The sequence below is a fragment of the Emydura macquarii genome, unplaced genomic scaffold (assembly GCF_026122565.2).
Source record: "Emydura macquarii macquarii isolate MOO-44397 ecotype Brisbane River unplaced genomic scaffold, CSIRO-AGI_Emac_v2 contig_374, whole genome shotgun sequence".
NCBI classification, from domain to species: Eukaryota; Metazoa; Chordata; order Testudines; family Chelidae; genus Emydura; species Emydura macquarii.
Genome location: NW_027130511.1, coordinates 11,732,490 through 11,755,528, shown reverse-complemented (window position 1 = coordinate 11,755,528; position 23,039 = coordinate 11,732,490). Strand labels below are relative to the sequence as shown.

Here is a 23,039-nt window from a genome sequence, read left to right as displayed (position 1 = left end):
ATTGGGACCTTGGTAAACTTATTTCTACATTCAGTGGTTTCAGAGGTTGGCTAGTAGCGACATTCAGCCCCATAGTTCTGGGATTAAATCAGTTTTCCTTTCCTGAATCCATTCATCTTCTCTTTCAGTAAACTACCAATTTTATATCACTAAATATTCCTGGCATGTGATAACACCACAGAGGCTAACTGAAGATCCATGGAAAAAAGCACACATTTGTCTAGCTGAAAATCTCACCCTCAATTTATTTCAACTTAAATGTATTGACAAACATACTGAATTTTGTTATGTAATAGCTTTCTCCTTATAAAATTTTTTAAAATAGCTTCCTCCAATTCTAACATATTTAAATTGCCTTTAAATCTGGATTCCACAGAAAAGGTGAGCATTTGTACAGTATACAAGATTGATCATTGAACTGACAACAGCTGTAAAATGACTACAGAAAAATGGGGAAACGCTAAACTTGATCTCCGTAGGTAATTAGTGTATTATTCATACTTACTGAGATTAGGCATCTACTGACTTCCTTACTTTTAATAAGGAGTTCATTCAACTTAACAAATCACCATCGTTGACTCTCTTTCCTCCACATTACTGTTGTGAAATGTCTGTCATAGAGCACAAGCTTTTAGGACTATGAACTTTATAGTCATATTACAATAAAATAACCTGTTTCATCCTATGACATAACATCTTAAATTCTGACATGATGATCCAGGGCTTTTATGACCCTCTCATTACAGAATAAGAAAATACAAGATTGTGCACAAACCCTTTCAGAAAATATGTGCTAATTAGCAAGTTGGTCAGCATTGCTAGACTCAAGTCCATTGCAACTCCATTTATACTGTAAAAGTTGACATGGTTGCACTTTCCCCATTAAAATAAATTGCTTCAAGAAAACTTGTTTATCATCAAAACCTATTTACAAATGCTTTCCCAACTAGAGCCATTTTTACATGCACAACACTCTGCAGCATTTCACTCATGGCATAAAAGAGTTCCGAAAAGTATCTCATAAAAGCTTAATGTAACTGTTAGTTGGCAACGAGATATGCCTCTCACAACAAAAGCGTCCACGGTAGGGTTTTCTTCACCCTCTAATAACTAATTATTCATAACTGAGTTAATCTGTCCATCAGAACACAGTGATGACCTTTGTGACATCACAATAAAGTAATTCAGAGTAGATCCATCTCAGCCTCATAAAAGGAAATCATTCTTGTCCATGTAAATTTTGAGTTTCTGAACACAAAGTGATTAGAGTACATTTACGGCGATACTTTAAAAAAAATGACAGTCACGTTTATATGGCCAGTTTTTAACTGAATGAAAACAATTCTGTACTAGCTGTCTCTGTATTGCCATATCAAGTTATACTAATGCATTAGCCTATCGTGCATCCAGACAACATGTGCCAATAGAAATTTTTCCTCAAAGATGCCCAAGCTTTCATTTGTTAGCTTTTAGGAATACTTTTCACCATCCCAATCTATGCCCATATGAGACACTTATCTAGCCTCAATTCAGATAGCAGAGGCGACACTTATGTAATTCCTGCAAACCAGGTAAGAAAAAGTTAAGATAACTCTAATAAGATTACAAAAACAGTTTTTATAGAACAAGCTATATTCAGTTAAACTGAAAATAAAATGGATATACTATTTTCTTATTTTAAATATGGAAAAACCATCTTCCCTTAAATATGCATTCCACTGAGGAAAGGTAAGTAAACTTTATTGTTTTGTTACATATTGTCTAATAGCTGTGCAAATTAGTTAGGCACAATGCATTATAAATTACTTGTGCAACTTCTCTTTGCATCAACAGGAGCTGCATATTTTAGGACACAATTTGCCCGTGTAACTATTTTTATTGGGACAACAAATCAGATTCTTTGGTTAATGTCATTCCCTCATCTCATCTTTTGTCAGAGTTTTGAGCAGTATGCATAAAACACATTAACCTCTCAAAATAAAGGAAAAGCATTTTGCATCAACTCTCCTTTTAGTTTTTATTTTTAAAAACAAAAAAATATCCTCCACCTTACAAAGTTAGGTGGTTGCCATCTTACATTTCAGAATACAAATCTGAAAAAACTATAAGAACAAAGACAGGACTTCAGCCAAGCACTCAGCTTCTTATTCCTGTAGTTTTAACACAAGTCCACTTAGAGCCCTGTTTTGGTCATTTGTAACAAGAATATGTTCAGAACTCTAACTGCAATTAAGAAGTTTAAAACCTAGACATAATTACACTACTGACAATGAGCATAGAAAAAAAACTTCTCTCCATCTTCACTGAAACATAATTCTTGGAAGACAAGTACAGTTTAGTTAGAAGCTAGAACATTAAATTATCACAAAACCTTGAGGGACTAAATGCAGCTCATGAAAGAATACAAATCCATTAGTCCTTTTGCTCCAACTTTGGAAAGACTGCATCTATATCTTATCCCAAACATGATAGATGAAGTGTCAACTCAGTCTCTTCCCTCCCTCCTCCTCCATCAGCTGGAATACAGAAGACTTTACATTTGTTGCTAAAGCCAAATATAGTAATATGCACAAATATTTTGTTGGACAAGGTCTGGACAGCAGACAGTACACCTGAGTGGAGTCTTACAAACTAATTTTTGTAAGTAATGTTAAATGAACGCATCTATGTCTCTGAATCTAAAGGCATTTTCTTATAAAATGTGTAAATAGAACTATATCCAGGCGGATGTATACCATACAATAGTAGAAGCTTTAAGCTCCATTTAATTATTGTGATTAAATATAGAAAGCAATTAGTTTACTCGAAGTTACATTACAAAAAGCTCTCAGTGCAATATTGAAACTGTCACAAAGTTAAGAAAATACTGATATCAAAGTACAAACAATCACAATGTTAAAATAGGCAAAACTATTTTACAAGGACATCTTGTAAAATTAAAGGGAATGAACACAACACATGGGGCATGTTGTGTCCCTGCTATATGCATCTGGTTTCCTAGTCTTCAGAATCATAGTGGTGTGTTGTTTGTTTTGACATCTGTAGAAGTCTCATTAAAACTAGGAGGTTGGATCTTCTTTGTAGGATGAATCTTGAATCACGATTACTACTTGAACATGCTTTCTTCATCACTGCACGATTTCAAAGTAATGTAATATTGCCATGATGTGCTGAGGCATGAACACGTAGCCAGTGTACAGCGCCATTCCAACAATAGAAACCAGCATGGAATCTGGGCAATAGCTAAGAAAAGCTGCAGTTTGGAATTCAATTAAGTCACAAAACAAGAATGTTTTAACACTATACTTCAAAACTATTATAAAACTTGTATAATTCTAAATTATACCTGAATACAGCTGAACATATACAACAGATGTAGGAAGAAACCCACTGTAAATACGGAAACTAGAAACTGATAATAATGACTATATTATGAGAATGCCTTCTAGATTCTCGATTTTATTGCCACATGCAGTGGACATAAAAATCTATTTTTGAGGGAAGGGGGAAAGGCATGGGGGGGGGAGGGGGAGGGACACACACATTAATGGGAAATAACCAGATTTTGTAAAAGCCAAACATTTCTGCAGGCTCTGAATTTTATCCTGTCAGCAACAGCAATGATCTATATGCTAATTCATAGAGAGGGGGAGCTACACAAGATCTTTTAAACCTATCTATATACGATATATTAATACATGTCGCTGGTCTTTGGATGCTGATCTCAAGAGTTCTCTTGAATGGCCCAAGTAAACCAAATCTTAACATGTGTGTACACATCAGTGGAGGGAGAATGGTCTTTGGCACAAAACAGGGAGTCAGGAGGCTGGGTTCCTCTCCCAACTGCTACAGTTGTCTTGTAGGCTTTGGGTATATCATTTAGCTTCTCTGTGCCTTAAGTTTCTCCATCTGAAAAATGGAGATGATGCCTCATTCACAGAGAGTTGCGAGGCCCAATTTATTTTTCAAGAGCACTTTGATAGAAGGAACTATGGTATTAGTATTCATTCCCTTAGAGAGCTGATCAATACCTTTTAAGTAGAACTGGTCTAGATATTCCACTCAAATCATAATACCTCAAACCACAGCCTTGGTTTGGATTCAAGCTGTGTTTGTTAACCGTTTGTTAGCATTTTATTGGAAGTGGCCGCAGCTCTCAGCAAACTTTTTTGTAGTATCTGGCAATTCACAACATTCCAAGGCTACTGTTTCACTAGTTCATTTCAAATCTGAGCAGGGATCAGTTGAAAAATTCACATGAAACAAATTACCTGTATTTGTTAATATTGTCACTAGTCCTATGTCCAGTTCCAGGAAACCAAACCCAGCCACCAGAAATGAAATGGGACTGTAATCATGTGGAGGCTAGGGTGACTCAAAACTGAATGTTTCTAGACACACACACACAAACATACACAAATAATTAAATTTTAAAAAATTTACAAACCCTTTTCCAATCAGACTAACTGCAATTTCCTCCAGTCATGACTTTAAAATTAGGTTTAATAAGCCTAGTAAAAAGACAGCACTATAAATAGAACATTAGATATTAAAGGGCCTGACAGAAGTATCCAATACCCAGAGCTCCAGATTAAATCAATAGGAGGTGCAGGTGCTCAGCACCTCTGAAGATAAATATACACAGTTTAGACCTAACAAGGGCTAGATAACTGTTTGGCATATCAGTTACTGAACACACACAGAAGTTGTACTCATTCACTAGAGTATTTTTAGTCATGGCTGGTCATGAAATATTGGAATTTAAAGCACTAGGGGAGGTCACTTCATAAATCCCTAAACTTACATGAATGCTTAGTTACAACCTTAGGATTCCAAGGTATAAGACAATGTACCACACCAATATTAGATCTACTTAGACTAAGTGTGATGCTGGCTGGATTAGGGGGACCATTTATTTAACATCGATATGTCAATATTACAATAATTCATATAAGATAGCTCATGTCAGATACCGGTAGAAAGGTTACAATTTGCTAAGTATGATGATATTGTTTATATGTATGTGTGATAATTGTATTGGAAGTTATGGATATGTTTGATGTATCTGTAGTTTAACTGATGCTATGTTTCTGGGCAACACCCCAGACAGGATGGCAGCAACAATAAACTGCTTAATGGCCCGTTAAGGGAATTCAAAGGTACAATGGACCCAGGAAGAGAAATGGGGACTACACCTGATGAGTTACCAAGATTTACTCATGTGACCCTGGACTCCATCTTATTTCTGTAAATTTCCACGAGCAGCATGGCAAAGGGACATAAAAGGAAGCTGCACAACATCCATTTTGTCTTTAGGCTTCAGCCTTCACCTGCCTCTGGATCAACTTATCTACAACTGAAGCTGTGAATAAAAGGACTAAAACCCATCCAGGTACTGGATGTGCACCAGAGGGACTATACAAGCCTCCAAACTCCACAATTCTAATGAAAACCTGATACATATAGATAGGCTTTCAAATCATTTGTATCTGATTGCTTTAATCATTTAAGATTTCTCTTATAGTTTGTTTCTTTCCTTTTATAATAAACCTTTGGTTTTAGTTGCTAAAGGATTGGCTGGCAGCATGGTATTTTGAGTAAGATCCAAACTTTTAATGATTTGGTAATGTGGCTGACCCTTTGGGGTCAGGAGAACCTTTTTGGTAAAGAGCATAGAGTTTTAAATAGCCACTAACTCCAGTAAAGAGATCAGTTAATTGGGAGCCAGAGACTGAAATGAAGTAAAGGGGGCTGTGTATCTTTTGTTTTAGCTTCTTGATAACCAGTGTGGGGAATCAGAAGCACTGTTTGTGGCTGGTTCGAAGTCTGACTTCAGAGTCACCCACCAGTGCTGGGAAAATCTACTCTCCTTTTGCAGCATGCCCTGACCTTGGCATTTTCAGGTGGTCTACCCTAGGCAAGGAAAAGTCACTGTAAGCTCTTTGGGACAGGGGCCATCTTTCATTCTGTTTGTACAGCACCTAGCACAATGGCATCCTGTCCATGATTGGGGCTCCTAGGGACTACCACAACACAAATAAATAATCTAAGGCCTTCTCCCCTAGAATAATGGCCCATCATTGTCAGTGGCATGTGCTCCAGCCATGTTTTCTGTAGCAATCATCTTTAAAGTTGAGCTGTTTTCATATACAAGGAAGGCTAAGTGGGAATTAGTTGTACAACTGTTTTCAGCAGCAGATCATTTTCCTAGTATGACAAACTAGGCCCTAGAGTCAGGTCTGAATTTATATTGAGAAAAAATGGAATATGATGATCAGGATGTTACCATCACTGAAATGAACATACTTCTGTCTATTATCCTCTTGCACCCTCCAAATGACACCTCAGATTACAATAACCAAAAGATTTGAGAAAACGTCTGTTTTTTCAGTTAGGTTATTTTACCCATTTTACAGTACTTCATATGTAGTCAGTTTCACTGTTTCCTCTTCAGAGTTAATCAGTTTCCTCTGTTCCTGTGGATCTTATGCACAGAGGATTTTTTTTTAAACAGCAATATTTTAAAACATGAATAAATAAAAGAGGCAAAGGGATTACTGAAACTACTTTTTTTTTTTTTTTTTTAAAAGACAACTAGGTTTCAAACTGATGGTATACACCAATAACATCCAATGGAAATCTGACACTCAGCTTTCAAGTAGCTAATAGTATTTTTAATAAGCATAGTGGTTCACAAAATATGATTATTCACATTGCATTGTGGTAGGCACTGCACAGACACATAGTAAAAAGATGGTCCCTGACCCAAAGAGCTTAAATTCTAAGTAAAAGAATAGGGAATAGAAACAATAAGACAACACTGATAGCATGACAGACTGCAATACCCAGATAAAGCTTTTATAAAGGTGACAGATTCCCTTAGACCAGCAGTGCTATAAATAGTGCTGGTCAAGGTCATTTTAGGAAATTTTGGACTTTAATTCAATATGAAGTTAAAGAGAAATTGGTTCAAATTCAGGCCAGATCAATGGTAATAGCCATCCAATAGCTGTTCAGTGGCTTATATGACATAAGTTATTAATATTGGTGTCTATCCCAATCAACAAACTCATTGAAGACCTCAGCAGAGAATTCTTCAAAGACTGAATCAGCATGAAGACCAAAATAATGTTCTCACTCACATCCTATCTCCACTGGAAGAGTGCCATGATCAGGTATTTTGCTAGCCAGTGGGTACAAATTATAGCTTTAGTCTTTTAAAGACGAACTTTACATTCAAGTGTAAAGTTCATCTCTCTCAAAAGGCTTAACACATTACATCCTGTTCATGCTGGATGTCAAACTTATAGTCATTGTAAAAATATAATTAAAAGTGACCAGCAATTGCAAATTAGCATATATAACAATGACTTCAACACAACAGGAAACCTGAAAGTTATATCTGTCAAATTAATTTTAAGCTATAACTCTAACTTATAGGAACAAAAGTGGTTTGAATTTGTCAACAAAATACGAAGAGACAACCGTACACACACCCTCAAGTTACTTACATGTTTTTACAAGAATCAGAAGATTGTTTAGCTGATACAAAGAGGTCAGTGTTCAAGTCTAACTATTCTGACAAAACATAATGTTCATGATGTATAGAAACAGATCTTCTTTCTTCACTGGCACTAGACCTGGCATAAATAGAGCCAGGTACCACTGCTAAGGAACAGGACACCTCCACTGAGGGGAAAAAAGAAAAGTAATTAAACAGATACTATGTGGATGTATGAGAACATAGATATCAAGTCTATCCCATGTTCATGCATTTGTTTTGTATGCTCTCCATTTTTGAGCTTTACATAGAAAAAAATCTGTATGATTATGCACCTGTAACCTGGGCAAACAACAGTCCCTAACTTTTACTAATGGCAGGTATTTTCTTTACAACTGACCATAACCCAAATAAAGGTACCCTTATTACTATCACCATATCCTTTGTTTGCTACTAGTTAGATTAATTTATGTCCTCACCTCTCTCAGTACTACTCGGAGGTACTTTTAAAGGTCATCAGAGTGTGGCTGCAAATATGAGGTACTGTTTTAACAAATGATCAAACAACCACATTCAGAACAGAAAGGCACTTGAGATATATTGTCTCTTCAGGGTTTGTGTATTACTCCCTAGGAAGAGCTGCTCAAAGAAACAATAACCTAGATTCTAGATACAGGTCTCTACACTGAGCCTTCATGTTAGCAGACTACCTTATTATAGTGAAATACATAAGACAAGCAAATTCATCAACTCAGGATCAGTAAACACCAATTAGAAAAAGACACAGGGAGACAAAGCAAAATGGAAACCTAGAGTTGCATGATGATGCAACACACATAAATAACTCATTATGAGAAATACACATTTTCCTTTCCAGTGTGCAAAATATGAAGGAATGCATGAAAGATATTCCTGATTAAGAAACCTTAATTCTTCAAGTTAACAGTTAGAGGAAAAGAATTGCCTAATTCTAGGGAAGGAAAATGAAAGGAGAAATTGCATTAAGATACAGCAATCTGCCTCTGACTCAGAAATGAACTAAATTGCTAAATGGACAGAAGGGATATAAATCCACAGCACTGTGAAAGTTTAAGCTCTAGGCAGATACTTGATACCTTACTGCCTTTTGAAAGATATTCTGTGTTGCTCTCTCAAACACAGGCAACACATGTTATAGTTTGTTGTAACACAGACTGAATTTGAATACGATTTAACAAGCAAGGAGCCAGTGGATTAACAGATCCCTCACACAGGGGTCAAAGGATTGCTTCTTTGTTTACACATTAAACTTCCCCGTGGGACTAGGAAAGAGCACCACATGAGACACTGCACCATTGATCCCTGCCAAGGCCAATGTAACTATAGACTGCTACTATATTTAACAGGGTCATTTTATCTAAATACTCATACAGTCCCTGTCAGAGTCGAGCCTTTTTAAACCACCAGCATAATTATACCAGTGGCTAACAACCATCTATGTAAACAAGGACTAAGCACCTCCCAAACATCAATTAATTGTATACACCACACACCTGCCAAGAAAATGCTATTGGGCCCATTTCACAGCTAGTAGGAAGGGACACATTAAGCACCCATGATCAGAGAGATTAGGTGCTCAAAGACATCTGCAAAGGCCAAGAATTGAACCTAGACCTCCCAAGTCGCCATCTGGTGCCTTAAGTATTAGAGCATCTTTCAGAACAGGAGCTGAAGCGGTAGCACGGCAGCTTGCTCAGGAAAAAGGTCAGACCCTTTCCCCCTCCCCTCAAAAGCTCCCTTCTCAGGTTGGCTGAGCCTGAACCACATACATCCCAGAGGCAGCCGAAAGTTCAAACCACAGCCAAGGTGCACGCTCCAGCTGATGCAAACGAGGGAGTTTAGCGAGCTGAGCAGCACACCAGGGTCCACCATACGCACAGCCCCGTGCAACGCACACCCAGGCCCAGTCCCACGCCCAGAGAAGCAACGGGCCCTGGCCAACCCACGCTGTCCGCCGCCCCCACATCCTACCTTCCACCCTCCAAGCTCGGGCATCTTCGCCCCCAGCCCGCCCCAATCCCACATACCCAGCTACTCCCCGGCACCCTCAGCTCCCCACCCCGGCCTCCCAGGCTGCCTGCGTGGCCTCCCCCACGCCGCCCCAGCCACTATCCCCCGCTGCGCGCGCGCTGCCGCTCAATAACGGAGCCCGGCCCCGCGGAAGGATACTGAAGACCGTCCGTTCCCAGGGCTCCAGCATGTAGAGCGCGGTGACCAGCAGGTACTGGTAATACAGCCACGACACCCGCCCCCAGACCGAGCCCAGCGCCATGGCGAGCCCAGTCTGCGTGCGCTGCTGCCCCCGCAGACTAAACCGGCCAGAGCTGCGCGAGGCGGCAGCAGCCGACCTCGGCGGGCGGGGAACGCCCTCCGCTGGCGTCGCTGCCGGAGGCCGGGCTGCTTCGCCCCGCCCTCGGCGACCCTGTTGGTACAGAGTATGCGCGTGCGCACTGGTATGTGTCCGTGATACTTGCGGTGCGGACGTCGCTGCCCGGACTCTGCTCGCGCTGCAGGTGTCCGCGTGCGCCCTGCTGCTGCTGCGGGCGGGATTGCAGGGCGGGGTGACCGTTACCCCCGTGAGGTGCGCCACTGGCTGTGGCTGCAAACAAAAAAGGGTGGCGGGGGCGGAGGGGGCTCTGCGCCCTCCCATCTCAGCCCCGGCTCCCCAGCGCTGTGCTCTGAAGGGGCCGCGGTGCCCTCAGGGACCCGATGCCACCTGTTGAGCTGCTAAAGGAGCCTTGATGCAGTGAATTATTTTACAGCCCTGCCCATCCAGAAACAATCGTCGCACCTCAGTTTCTGTGTCCCTGTAACACCCCATAGCCAGGGCCTAAACATCAGTTTTTTCAGGCCCAATACAAACTTGTAACGGGCCCCCTCCCACAATCCCTCAGCCCATACATACAATCTCATGAGCCATGAAAATTTTTTTCTTCATTGTAATGGGGGTTGCTGCCTAGGCCAGGCTTCCTAGGGCCTCTGGGCCCTGGTAAAATGTACCTCTTTCCCCCCACAGGTGTGGGGTCCCTGCTCATAGCCAGTTACAGCTTTGGTGTCCCTTCCCATCGCGTTGCCTGCACTGGCCTGTGTTTTTCTTGCACTCCACAGCACCGGGAGTTTCACCCTTTTAAATAATTTACTTTTTGAAAGGGTATTTTTATTACTCTCAGCACTTCGTTTCCCTTTGGTAACATTGTGCAGATGGACTGTCGTGCTGATTCCTAGATATTTTTATTGCAAATAATCATTGGAAATATTAATAGTAGCTAGTAGCTTCTGAAGTCACATCTTCACTGTATTTCTGCTACAGCACCTCCTGTTTGTATTGGGATATTAGGTTATAGTTCTAAATTTTTTTTGCTCATGTTTTATATAAAAGTTTATTCTTTGGGATCACATGACTTCAAGACTGCCTGAAATTCTGGTTTGATGTCAAAACTTCCATTTCTTTTGATCCACCAATGGGGATTGTCTTTGGCAACTGTTATTTTGCCTCTCTATCCAGAACCTTAGTGCCTTTTCACATGTCACCACTTGGGTGTTGAACTTGGTTCCCAAATATTCACCACAGATCAGATTTTTAAAGTTTGAAAGCCCCTAGGTGCTTTTGAAAATCCCCCTAGTTGCCTAATACCTTTAAAAATCTGGCACTATACTATCTTGTATGAAATCTTTCTCAAAGACATTTCTTCTGTAATTTTTACTAAATATAGGTATACAACCCCAAGATAGATTGACGATCACTAATATTCAAAACTTCCCATTCATGGATCACCAGGCAGAGCTAGGCACCTATGTGCAGTGGGGATTTAGACACCAAACTCTGTGATGGGGTGGGGCTTAGCACATCCCCCTCTGGTTGGCATCACCCATTGGTTAGCTTAGGCAGCTCCCCACCTAGTGTTCTGGCTTTTGTGTATCCTGCTCTGAGGCGCCTATGGCTCTCCATTCATTACATAGGGGGCTTAAGTGCCTAACTCAGAATTTGTGAATCACAGTGGTGTTCCAGTGACTTTTTTGGTGCCTAAAACCTAGGCATTTTGACTGAGCATTGCAATGCGTAAGTCCATTCATGAATCTAACCCTTAGGCATTTTCCTCATTGCTAAAAAACATGATGTTTTGTTTAACTTGGGGTAAACTAAGGTGAACGAGCTATTCAAGGCTAAAAACACATCTTGATTTTAGCAGTGAGAAAAAGGCCTGAGAAAATGCCTCAGAAACTCCAGATTGCTCGTTTAGTCACTCAGGTTTGCTTATTTGATTTGATGAAGCATTGGATAACTATTTTTCTCAACTAGTGGGTTGTGGGCCCCAGGGGAGTTACAAAAGCCAATCTGGGAGGTTGAGGCATTGAAAATGTTATTAATCTCATTCGAAGAAAATCTCACCCCATCCACCTTTACCCTTCAAAGTCAAGTATTCTCTGTCAACTTCTCAAAACACAAACTAATTATACAGGCTTCTAAGCGGATACTTTTTACTCACACTTTTATAAGTAAATAGAAGGAGGTAACGAAAATATTTTACTTTGAATAAGGAGTCACCAATCTGAAAAGTTTGAGAAAAACCGAGGAACATAGCAACAGAAAAGTTGCTCTTAGTTAATCAAAACCAAGAGGTTAGCTCCTGGGTGCATGCTTTGTCAAATAGATTAATGGATCAACCATTAACTTGACACTGACTTTGTATTCTGGTTGACAAAAAGTCCAAACTACCACAAGAAAAGCCATTCATAGCTTCCATAAAGAAATTGTCAGTCTACTAAGCAAAGAGGAAAAGTAAACAAATGATTGCCATGGCAATCAAATTGACTGTATAAATATCTTTTTCCTAAAACACGTCCATCAGTCACCACAAAAGGGAAAAAATGTAACACAAAACCCCCCATCTTGCTTACCTACAATCCATAATTAGAGTTAGAAAAACCCTGAGCTTTAAGTTTAAATATTTTTGCTTAAATGTGATGTGCAGGGAGCAAAGCAAAAATAAGAATACCAAACCTTCCAATGTGCATAAATGAAAACATCCATATTTAGACACTTTACTGGGTCAGTATTCAAATACACTAACACAATCCTCTATCAAATATGCTCCACCATCAAAACCATATTAGTCTGCCATACCAGGCAAGCCCAATCACCCAGACTGAGAAATACTGATACAGTCTATCAGCACCATAGAATCAATCAATGCAAATATGGAGAAGATCTCTAGTTTACAGAGTTTTTATTCTAAGCAACAGTTTAACACACATCGAGATATTGCATATGTACATGAGCAATTGTTCTAATACACAAACATACTGCATAATATGTACATGAATTTAAACTCACTGTGCTTTACCGTTATCTGAAGGCCTGACAGAATGCTGCTCCCAAATGTGATCAGTTAACTATATCTTCCATAACATTTTACAAAGATTCTTTCAATTACAGTTTAAGACTTTTAAATGATACAAAAGGGCTTTTTTTTAAAGGATAAAATATTGTCCACATTTTTGAGATTCATAGTCTTAAACAGTGCAGCTGTTTTTCCACATTAGCAGTGACTTGCTAGAACATTGAAGAAATGAAAAACTTCCTCTTTATCCAGGACTGCAACTTCAGTTGAACATTCGGTACATTTGACTGGATGATATACTTCCTCTTCTTCCTGATTTGCTTGCACAGTGGTGATCTCTTTGCTGTGTTTCATTTTCTTACGTCCTTTCTTTATCTTATTCACTGGGCCTTTGTATTTCAGAACCTCCTCTTTATTAACAGTGCAATTCATCACAAACATTGCTCTGTATTGTGTTTTGTAGGATTCATGTCTAAGAAGAAGAGAAGAAAATGCAAAGGTCATAATCTCCTCTGACAGAATTCTGCTTCCACAAAACTGGTTACCACTGATGGAGATAGGACTGAAGATAGGAAACACCAAGTCAAAGGACTAGCAGCCAGTCAAAAGTCAAGTTTTATAAACAAAAATCACAACTACAAAAGCCAGGAAAATGTACTGTTTCTTTACTTTTGAAAATAAGCTGTTTATTGAATAGTTATTTATGACTAAAGATGGAACAAAGATTAGAAGCCAGAATTTGAACCATCCTTTGCCCCCCCAAATATTCAAAATCATTTTAAGCCTGTCATTTCTCATGATTCAGATCAGTCCAAAACTAATTTTTTCCCCCTTCAGAAAAATGTTTATAAACCACAAACCTCAGGTCAGTTTAAATTTAGAATCTTAAAGTGCCTGTTAATTGTTTTGAGCCAATATTTTTACCTTAGAAAGATCAATTTGGATTAACCTTCAGTACAGTACTTTTTAGTTTGCCTATTTCAGCCTAATAAAACTCTGTTTTACTGTTCCTCACCTCATCTCCATCCTGTATGTCCCCAACTCTTCTCTGCTAAAATGATCTCAAATCCTTGCATCTGTTATTCAACCATGAACCTGACCCAGATATAGCTTCTCTCATTCAGTTTTGGCTTCCAAAGAGCTTCTCAATATGAACAGAGACTTTGTGCATTTTAGCAAAGTGGTCCTTTCAAAGCCTGAAACACTAGGCAACTGCCATTGAGGTAAAAGATGATAAAAAGAGCTCAACACTTCTCAGGATCAGGCCTTTGTAAGCATCCTTATACAGTCTCTAAAATCTACATCTCAAGAAAAATGTGGAAGATGTGTATGCAGCACAGAGCCTAAAAAGCTAAAGAAGACCAAGTGAGAAACACAAAGTGATGGCAGCCAAGGGATCACAGAGAAGGGTGTTAATTTTTTTCCTATCAAACAGATCAGATAGATAAAGTTGTGTTTTCTGTTAAGATTTCTCTCTTCAAAATCTGAGATAAGGTGGGCACCAACTCAGTTACACTATTAAGAACAGTAATTCCTAGTGTCAAGAACATAAGACTTGGTACCAAAGGTAATTATAGAGTAGCAAAGTCCAAATTGAGTTACTAATCATTTGAACGCTATAGCAAATTGTTTTGGGCAATAGTAGAAGCATTTTCCTACAACTCAGTCAAATATCTAATATTGTACATGAACATAGTACCTTCATTTCAGTGTCCTTTATACAGTCTGGAATACTAATTCACTGTGACCCAATATTCTTTCATAATATCAACATATTACTAGTGATATTTACTAATCTACCTGTGATTACCACTTCTCTCCATACCCCAACTCTTGCTTAGCTCAAAAACTGTCAATGTACCACAATGAATGAGTACCATTTAAGTATTTCATGTTTATTCATTAAGAGGTTGATCCAACCCACTAACAAATTGGTTGAAAATACAGCTGACTAACTGATCTGCAAAACAGCCAGGATCTTTAAGATTAAGGTTTCTGTAAAGCATTAGATATCGTGCAAATTACAGTCTCATAACTAGTCAGTGAATTTGCAAAACACTCTTCTACATATTGCTTATTTCCATACAGGTCCCACCCCGATCTCTCCACAGCAAAATCCTAGATCTGCTACTGTTGAACCAAGGTGAAATATAATTGCATAAATGTGTTGAACCCACACCTTCGCTTCCATAATGACACATCTGCTCTGTTTAGAACTAATATGTGAAAATTACGTATTTCACCACAGCTGAAAATAAGACATTACAGAAACATCACTTCATGTTTATAGTTCAGTAGTTACCTCTGACAGTCAAGGCACAATGTAGTCATACAAGCAGGGCAGTTCAAAACAGCATCACTGTTTGGAAGGACTGTAGGTTCCAACTGCTGCTGCTGAGTTCTTCTTATATTTTGGTACCTACCAAGAGGTAAACAAACAGGTGAAAATATCCATCCCTACAGTTTAGGCATCTATACTGAACCTTAAAGCTGTATTTACATCCAAAACCACCCACAGCAAATGTCTGATACCTCCTTGAACCCTGCTCTCCCAGTCCAAAGTACACATGATCCAAATCCCTGGAAAAAAAAGTAAAGCACCAACATTTGTCTGTCTCCCACCCTCATTTTTATATTTTATTGGTATGAATGGGTTTTTAATTTGCTCAGGAGTTTGAATCTTAACTGAGTGTGGATTTATGTATTGAAGATCCTTTGGTCTGAGTGAAGTAGGGTGCATTTTTTCTAGGTGTAATCAACACAAGTCATTTAATTCTGCTTTCATCAGTTCTTGTTAAGCTCCAAATCTAGTTTTCCTACAGTCCAAGGGCTTTTACTTTGCACACACCCCCAAAATCCCAAAGAAAAGCAGCTAAAGGCTCTTTCCATTTGATCCAAACACTCTTTTCCGTCTCACTAAATTCCAAGTCTGTCCAAAATAAAAATACATTCATGTTAGTTTTACCTGAACAGTGACCTAAAGCTAAACAATCTAGTGATTAAAATATGCCATGACATTAAAAAAAAAATTGGACATCACCTAATCCTGCAAGGTTGCTGTACATGCAACACCCTTTGATTTCAAAGGGTGACTTGCAGAAATCAGGCTTTTTTTTTTTTTTGCAAAAAGAATAGAAAAATAAAACAAACGGGGTGGTAATAAAAAAGCACTTATAATCATTACTATCTGGTAATATCTGGTGGAATTTGCAGGGTGAAATCCTACTAGAACTCTCATTAAAGTCAGTGGGGAGTTCACATGGAGTAGGATTTGGTCACGAGTACCTACAAGTTCACAGCATCACAAAAAGGGACCTATATATAACACTTGTAAATGCGGATAAGTGAAGGTGGTATTAAAAAAGCATTTTTATTTCAGAAACTTCAAATGAAGCTCTGAATCAAATAAACAACTTTTAGACATACTGGCTTTACAGCACAGGCTTTTAAGTTACTCGGTATGTTCAACAATATTTTCAAGGATTAACAGTTGCTTACGCTCGTCTTTGAGAGTCCACCCACTCCTGGTCTCGATCATCTTCTTCTGGATCATACAGCAGCTCATCATTAGTAGGAATCCGGCGCTGTTGTTGTCTCTTTTTTTTCCTGGCCACCTGTGTACCTGTGAGGTTTGTGTGAACATAGTTGAACTCTACGTTCCAAATAATATGATCCATTAAACAGAGAACTATTTATTTAACTAATCAACCAAAACCACAGTTTTGACTTCATCTTTGCTTTGCTACAATCAAAAAATCCCCAGTAAAACAAAGACTTGGATCACTCCATTCTGCAGACACTGCCATAGAAGGATTAATGCAGCACTGGGCTACATAAATTATCACCTTTTTCAGAGTTCTGGTGGTGGTGCGAGATGACATACATGGACCCCAACCTAAACACCTGCCCCTCAAGACCCTCTCCAGCCACAGTCCCTGACTCTAGAGAGGACTCTGCAGGGTCTGTAGCAGGGGATATTGTTGTAGAGGTGGCCAGCTCTTTCCTCAGTTATTTACCTACTTTATCTTCATCCTCTGAGTCAGAGTCAAAATAAATGTCATCATAGTACTTTGTAGTGGTGACTGTTCCAGTTTGTCCAGTACTTGAGGAAGTACCTATTTATGAAATTATAACCAAACAAAATAAGAAAGCACCAGAATTAGCCATCATGAATCCAATATACAGAAACAAACTATCTTTGTGAGTTCATAAATGCAACTGGGATCCCATTCTTAGGCACATGTGTAAATTTACACTGTGAGTAGTCCCACCAAAATCAATGCATGGATGATAAGGTTAGTTTAATGTTTAGGATGTAATTGTATTTACATAATACTTTATTTAGAGTTGAATTGAGAAACATTAGTTGAGAAAACTTGTCTAAACTGAGACATCTGTTTACACTAGCAACCCACTAGCTGATGTGTCTAACTTTAGTTTTAAATAAAGTGTTATGTAAATACTATTACATTTCCTAAATACTGAACTGGTCGTACCATTCTCTATGCACTGGCTTCAGTGCAACTCTGCACAGTGCATAACGTTACACACAAGAAAGTCTTTGCAGGATTGGGGCCTAATTTATAAAATGCATCTATATCATCATGTCTAGGCACAGATATACCAATCATAAAGCTACTAATGGACATAGTTTCAGCTCAAAAGGATGGCCAGAGTATAGTGCGGGGTGAGCTATCATTTGCAATTATGAAAATAATGGAACTCTACCCAAAAAAGTGTTATATGGCCTCTTTGCTAATACAAAAGATATTTAACTGGAAACTATGCACAGGTTCAAGTCTGTCCAGTTAACTGGAAAAACAAGATTTACCTTGCTGAAATGTCTGTAAATTAAAGATCCTGTTTAAAATGGACCTTTTAATAGGTGACTTGGGAAGGAAATTAAGAATGCCTCTTTATGCATTTTATAACAGGAACAAGTTCCTCACAACTAAGAAACTAATCCCTCTAGCCATTATGTCACTATGGATCAAAAAGAACAGAAATAGATCTGAGGGAAGCACCCTAGAGATGGACAACTTTGGTTGTTCAGAAGTAGTTTTAGTCCTGGTTATGAAAGAGGTAATTACACTCCCAGTTTATAGACTAGCTTTCAAAATATTTTTAGAAGTGTTCTGTCAAGAGGCTAATGTTTAAAATCTTCTGGTTTTTTCCTGTTAATGCCAAATACATATTTTGATTTTAACTAATTTTACTCCTATAGCTGTTTGCGGAAATAATGTCATTATGTGAAATGTATGTTATTCACCCTAATTGATTACATTCAAATATACACCTCCTCAGAGCACCAATTTCCTTTATAAAAGCATCTGTGAAGATTTGCTCAAAGCCACTAAGTGTACATCAGCACCACTGAACTTAAAAAGTGGCTGAGTTATCTAAAATGTTAGTCAAAGACACTCCAGAAACATTTATTCAAGGGCAGCCAAGGTAAACCAAATATTTGTAGCACGTCCAGACTAGCATTTACAATTCTATTATTTAACACAATGTAATCAGCAATCAATTCACTCGTTAAAATAAAACCACAAACTCTAGTCTAGAAAAAGCCCTTAGTATAGCTCTACTCTCCAATGAAAATCATCTAGTTCTGAGGGCTCCTGGGCAGTAAACAAATTCTTTTTCACTTTGAAATATAAGAAGTATTTTATGTTTACTTTTTTCCCTTACATTTGCCAGTAGGTGACCACTTCCTAGAGCCCCACATCATAGGGCCTAGATCCCATTTGTCGGAAGTGGCGGCTGACAACTCTCAAGGTGATGTGCAGCAGATGGACGGAATCTGCTGCCTGTTGTCCCTTCCTAGGAGGAGGTGATCCAAATCCTGGCAACATCAGGGAGCCATTGGAGGCAGGGGGAGCCACAGCCTCCCTTATAATGTAGGAGGAGTAGGCTGAGAACAGGATTGGAGACCCCCTAAAAAGAGCAGTAGACCAAGGAAGGCAATCCACTAAATGAAAGAGCAGAAGCTGAACAAGACCAAGAAAGGAAGAAAAGTCCTGGAAAATGTGAAATGACTCCATTCATCTAACCGAGCACTGGGATGTAGATGGCTGTTTATATTTAAATGGGTAGGTGAACTATTTAATTGCTGATCATTTTAGCACAGACTTCCAGCTATTCCATGATTGTCAGTGAACACACCATAATTGAACTGAGAGATTAAATAATGCATTAACTCAATGCATCAACATAACTGACCCCTGGGGTAAAACAATGCATTAACTTAGCCATTCTATAATTGACTATTTTATAGAAGAGGAGATACTAAAACAGATATATTTACCTGTTTCTTGTGATTTCCACTTGCCCTCCAAAGTTTTCATGGTGCAGTTTAGTTCTGCCTCCATTTCCTTTTGGAACTCATCTTCACTGGAAGATTCACTTTCTCCAGTAAGGCACTCCCTTATCAATTTGCGCTTTTTATTGGGAGTGCCATACAAAAGCACATCCACTTCATCTTCTGAGCTGTACAATAGTTAAGAATTAAAAGCCATTATTATTGGTTTAAAATATCAGCCCTACTATTGATGCAATAAAAATATCTTTTGGATTGTTCTGAAGTATTGGAACAACTTCTCTCTCTAATGACTGGACATATTTTAACATTATATTTGGACTATTGCTCCATTTTGGCTACTAAGGCCACAATCCTGCAATTGACAGTGAAGTCAGTGGGGCTCTGGGTAAGCACAGAGGTCTACCTATGCGCTGTCAATTGTAGGATCAGGGCCTTAAGTATTTCCATTTAAACAAAAAACTATTCTGACTGTAATTTAAAAAAACAAAGCAGCAAGCTCTGGAAAAGAGTCATAGAAAATTGTTTTCTTTAAAGAAGGAAATGGTATTTGAGTGAAATCATATATTGTTCACCATAAACTACAGCCTGCCTCTCTTCCAGCACATGCTCCCTGTGATTCATTTCTTAGCAGTGCATAGCTACCGTGCAATAAGAAACTTTGTGTGGTGACACAGTGTGGAAATGTAGGGATCAATAATGCACAAGACTGTTTTTAAAAAGTCTTTCTGAGAATGTAAGATGTGTGTTTATGTCAGTGTTCTTGCAATGAAAGGATGTATGCTTACTTACATTGATGTAATCACTATTCCAATAATTTATACATTTAATTGTCCAAGAAATTACAAGACACTAAAACAACCCAAAACAAACACTAAATGTAAAACTATGTAGGGATAGAAACTGAAATGGGACTACTTATAGATATGCGTGGCATAATTCTATTTGTAAAAGAAACAATTTCAACAGCTAATGCCATTAAACATTTTTCAGTTGAAACGTTCACAGTTGTGCAGAACTATGGGTTTTAAGTATTTTTTTAATCAATTTAAATTTCCACAGTTAGATTAAAAAAGGTAAAGCCTCCTAAGCAGGTTGTTTCAGCACAGCTGTAAACAGGCGCTTTATGCAGCACTGATGTTCATTAAAGTCTCATGCAGCATATTCCTCACTTTGCCTCTCAGTTCGTTTCGGTTACTATGGATAGAAATGTTTTACGGAGTGGGTGCCGTCTGTCCGTCCGTCAGTCATGGGGGACGCCAGGCCCAGCCAGGCTCTGCCTCTTTAATCCGCTGGCTCCTGGTCCTGGGCCCGGGCCCGGGCGCAGGCGGGGCGATGGCCCGCGGCTCCCTGCAGCGAGGTGGGCCCTACCGCCCATCGGGGCTGGCTTCGTACCGCGGTGGGAGGGGAAGGGGCCCAGGCCGCTGTGTACCTGCTCTGCCCCGGCTCCTCATCGCTGGGCTCCTCGATCACGTAGGGATCATCGTCCTCCTGCAGCCGGCTCATGGCGACACCCGGCCAGCCCCCTCCCGTCCCGTCCCTGCGCCAATCCGCCCGGTGCGTCAGCGAACTCGGTCCCCCACGCTAGCCCGTCCTCCCAGAAACCTCCCCCGCCGCCCGCTTCCGTTCCTGCCCCGAGCTCCCGTTCCGTATCCCTTCCTCTATCTCTCGGACACAGACCACGCCCACTCCGTCCTGGATCTGCTGGATCCCTCCGAGTGATGCAGACGCACCCGACCAGCCACCGAGCTCCCTCATGGGGCGCGAGCGCAGCGTCAAGAATGTCTCCCACCTCCCCTGCCTTTGATCCCCTTAGTGCGGAGATGGGAAAAGTACAGCCCCCAGGCCCAATACAGGCTGGCCCATCTGAGCTTTTCATCAGGCCCTCCAGCTCAACCACTAGTCCATGAGCTCCAGTCAGATAGGCCCCAGCAAGATTGTAGAACAAATTGTGCTGGGCAACAGCAGCCATTCCCCCTTCCATCCTCCCGCCAGCCCACCCCCCACATTAATGGCCCACGAGATAATTTCTATTCCGAGATGTGGCCCTCAGGCCAAAAAGTTTGCCCACCCCTGCCTTAGTGAATCAGACCAGAGAGACACTAATAGTGTCCTAATGCACAGACAGAAAGTGCAAGCCCCTGCCAGCTCATGCCACAACTGCCCTTTAACGTTAGAGGCTGATCGACACACCAATTACATCTGCCCCGCCCCCAAAACCACTCTGAGCTGTGAACACCTTCACACTCAGTCTCTCTGACCCCATCCTTAAGTTGACCTAACCCTCAGTAGAAATGTAGGTCACTGGAAGAATTCTTCCATCAACCTACCTACCATCTCTTAGAGGAATGGATTAACTTTTGATGGAACAAATCCATCTATCGATGTAGGAAGCATCTGTGCTATGATAGCCACTGCATAACTGAGCTGCTGTAGCATAGATATGCCTTGGAACCATCTGTATAATCCATTCATTTTTTCCAAATTCTGTCCATGCCAGAGTGTAGGGGTAAATGTTACCACTATCCCTGCATCAAGAGGTCAGATAACCTTTTTTTTTAAAACAAAATCTGCATTGCACCTGCTACCCTCATTCCATGGATGAGGAAAATATTTAAAAATTCATGAATGGGGCCTAAAAAACCATCAGCATTAAAAATAAATACATTGGGAGTTTAATTCCTTTTGAGGTTTGAGCCTCTAGGGTACAATTTCCTCCAGTGTCAGGAGAGCAGGAAAATTTGATTCCACCTCTCCCCCCTTATGTGAAACTCACAATCAGAGGATTCCAGTTGCCAAGGCTTTAAGAAAAAAAACCAAACGTGATTCTTGAAAAAATTACAAGCTAGCAACACTTGGACAAAAATAAGAGTATTTTGAAAATGGTTTAGATGTCCTCTTTCACGTATTTACTGTTAACAGTACTGGCATTGTACTCTTCCCCCCCCCCCGGTTAGATTTTGGATTATGAGCTCAGAATAGGGATCATTCCTTTTAGGTAAGTGAAATGAATAGCATATTAAACACTACTGGAAATAATTACATGCACCAGTAGCCACTGGAAATGTTGATTTTCAAACTTGGAAGCTAAGCAACTCAATGCATGCTGCAAGCAGCATTTTCAGCAGCAGCTCCTATTTTAAAGACTTGTCTACATTAGTGATTTATACCTGTGTAGCTATGTATCTGTGCAATCCCCCCATGTAAATGTCTGCATCTCTGTAAAGGGGCTTGCATTGTGCATCTTACCCATATTTGAAACCACTTGTCATGAGGTCCAAAAATGGTGCATCAGCATGAACCTATATAGGAGATCTACTTATTTGTATATTAACTCACTTCTGTCTGAATTTCCATTTACCCAAATCGCTCCTGCTCTGTCAATTGTCCACAAAGCAACACATGCAGCAGTTCCAATACTGGGTGTGATTCATGGAGCAGATATCACGGTATAGACATTTTAGCATGGATGTTTTGGAATTACTCAACAGAACCACAGCTCTGGAAAAAGATTCATGGTTTAATTCAGTAATGAGAGAAAGCAGCACACTAACCCAAGACCAAAGGATCCAAACTCAGTAAGAGTCACAGCCCCAAATTATGGTCAGAGGAATAAGACCCTCCCCCATCGTTCCTACCACTCCATGTCCAAATTGTGTTTTTTGAAGGCACAGCTTCTTGTCTGTAACCAAAAAGGAGTGAAGTGCAACATTGTCTCTGACTGTGCTTTCTAAATTTTTGCCACTTCTCTTCCCCTCTCCTACTAAAAAAAAAATAATTTTTAAAGAGAGTTTGCTTTCCTACAGAATGGTAACAGAGACTAAAACAAATGTCTAAG

The 23,039-nt window shown here is 39.8% G+C and overlaps 2 protein-coding genes across 2 annotated transcripts; both read right to left on the bottom strand.

The window, feature by feature from the left end:
- Positions 1-225: 225 nt before the first annotated feature.
- SPTSSA (serine palmitoyltransferase small subunit A) lies at positions 226-9,960 on the bottom strand. Its single transcript, XM_067534251.1, has 2 exons — positions 9,710-9,960; positions 226-3,232 (listed from the first exon to the last, which is right to left on the bottom strand). Exons 1-2 carry the CDS (start codon positions 9,810-9,812, stop codon positions 3,129-3,131), a joined length of 207 nt encoding a protein of 68 aa, XP_067390352.1. The 5' UTR covers positions 9,813-9,960; the 3' UTR covers positions 226-3,128.
- A 2,791-nt stretch (positions 9,961-12,751) lies between these two features.
- EAPP (E2F associated phosphoprotein) lies at positions 12,752-20,762 on the bottom strand. Its single transcript, XM_067534239.1, has 6 exons — positions 20,634-20,762; positions 19,190-19,371; positions 16,899-16,997; positions 16,381-16,504; positions 15,185-15,301; positions 12,752-13,354 (listed from the first exon to the last, which is right to left on the bottom strand). The coding sequence occupies exons 1-6, from the start codon at positions 20,705-20,707 to the stop codon at positions 13,081-13,083; spliced, it is 870 nt and encodes a 289-aa protein (XP_067390340.1). The 5' UTR covers positions 20,708-20,762; the 3' UTR covers positions 12,752-13,080.
- Between the last annotated feature and the right edge of the window lie 2,277 nt (positions 20,763-23,039).

Bases quoted from the DNA above. Each gene is read 5' to 3' on its own strand.
- EAPP (XM_067534239.1), bottom strand. From the start codon at position 20,707: ATGAGCCGGCTGCAGGAGGACGATGATCCCTACGTGATCGAGGAGCCC. The intron at 16,505-16,898 runs GTAAATAACTGA...CAAACCTCACAG, and splicing joins AGAGGATGAAGATAAAGTAG to GTACACAGGTGGCCAGGAAA. The intron at 15,302-16,380 runs GTAAGCAACTGT...ACCTCTTGGTAG, and splicing joins GTGGACTCTCAAAGACGAGC to GTACCAAAATATAAGAAGAA.
- SPTSSA (XM_067534251.1), bottom strand. From the start codon at position 9,812: ATGGCGCTGGGCTCGGTCTGGGGGCGGGTGTCGTGGCTGTATTACCAG. The intron at 3,233-9,709 runs GTATCCTTCCGC...GCTATTGCCCAG, and splicing joins CTGGGAACGGACGGTCTTCA to ATTCCATGCTGGTTTCTATT.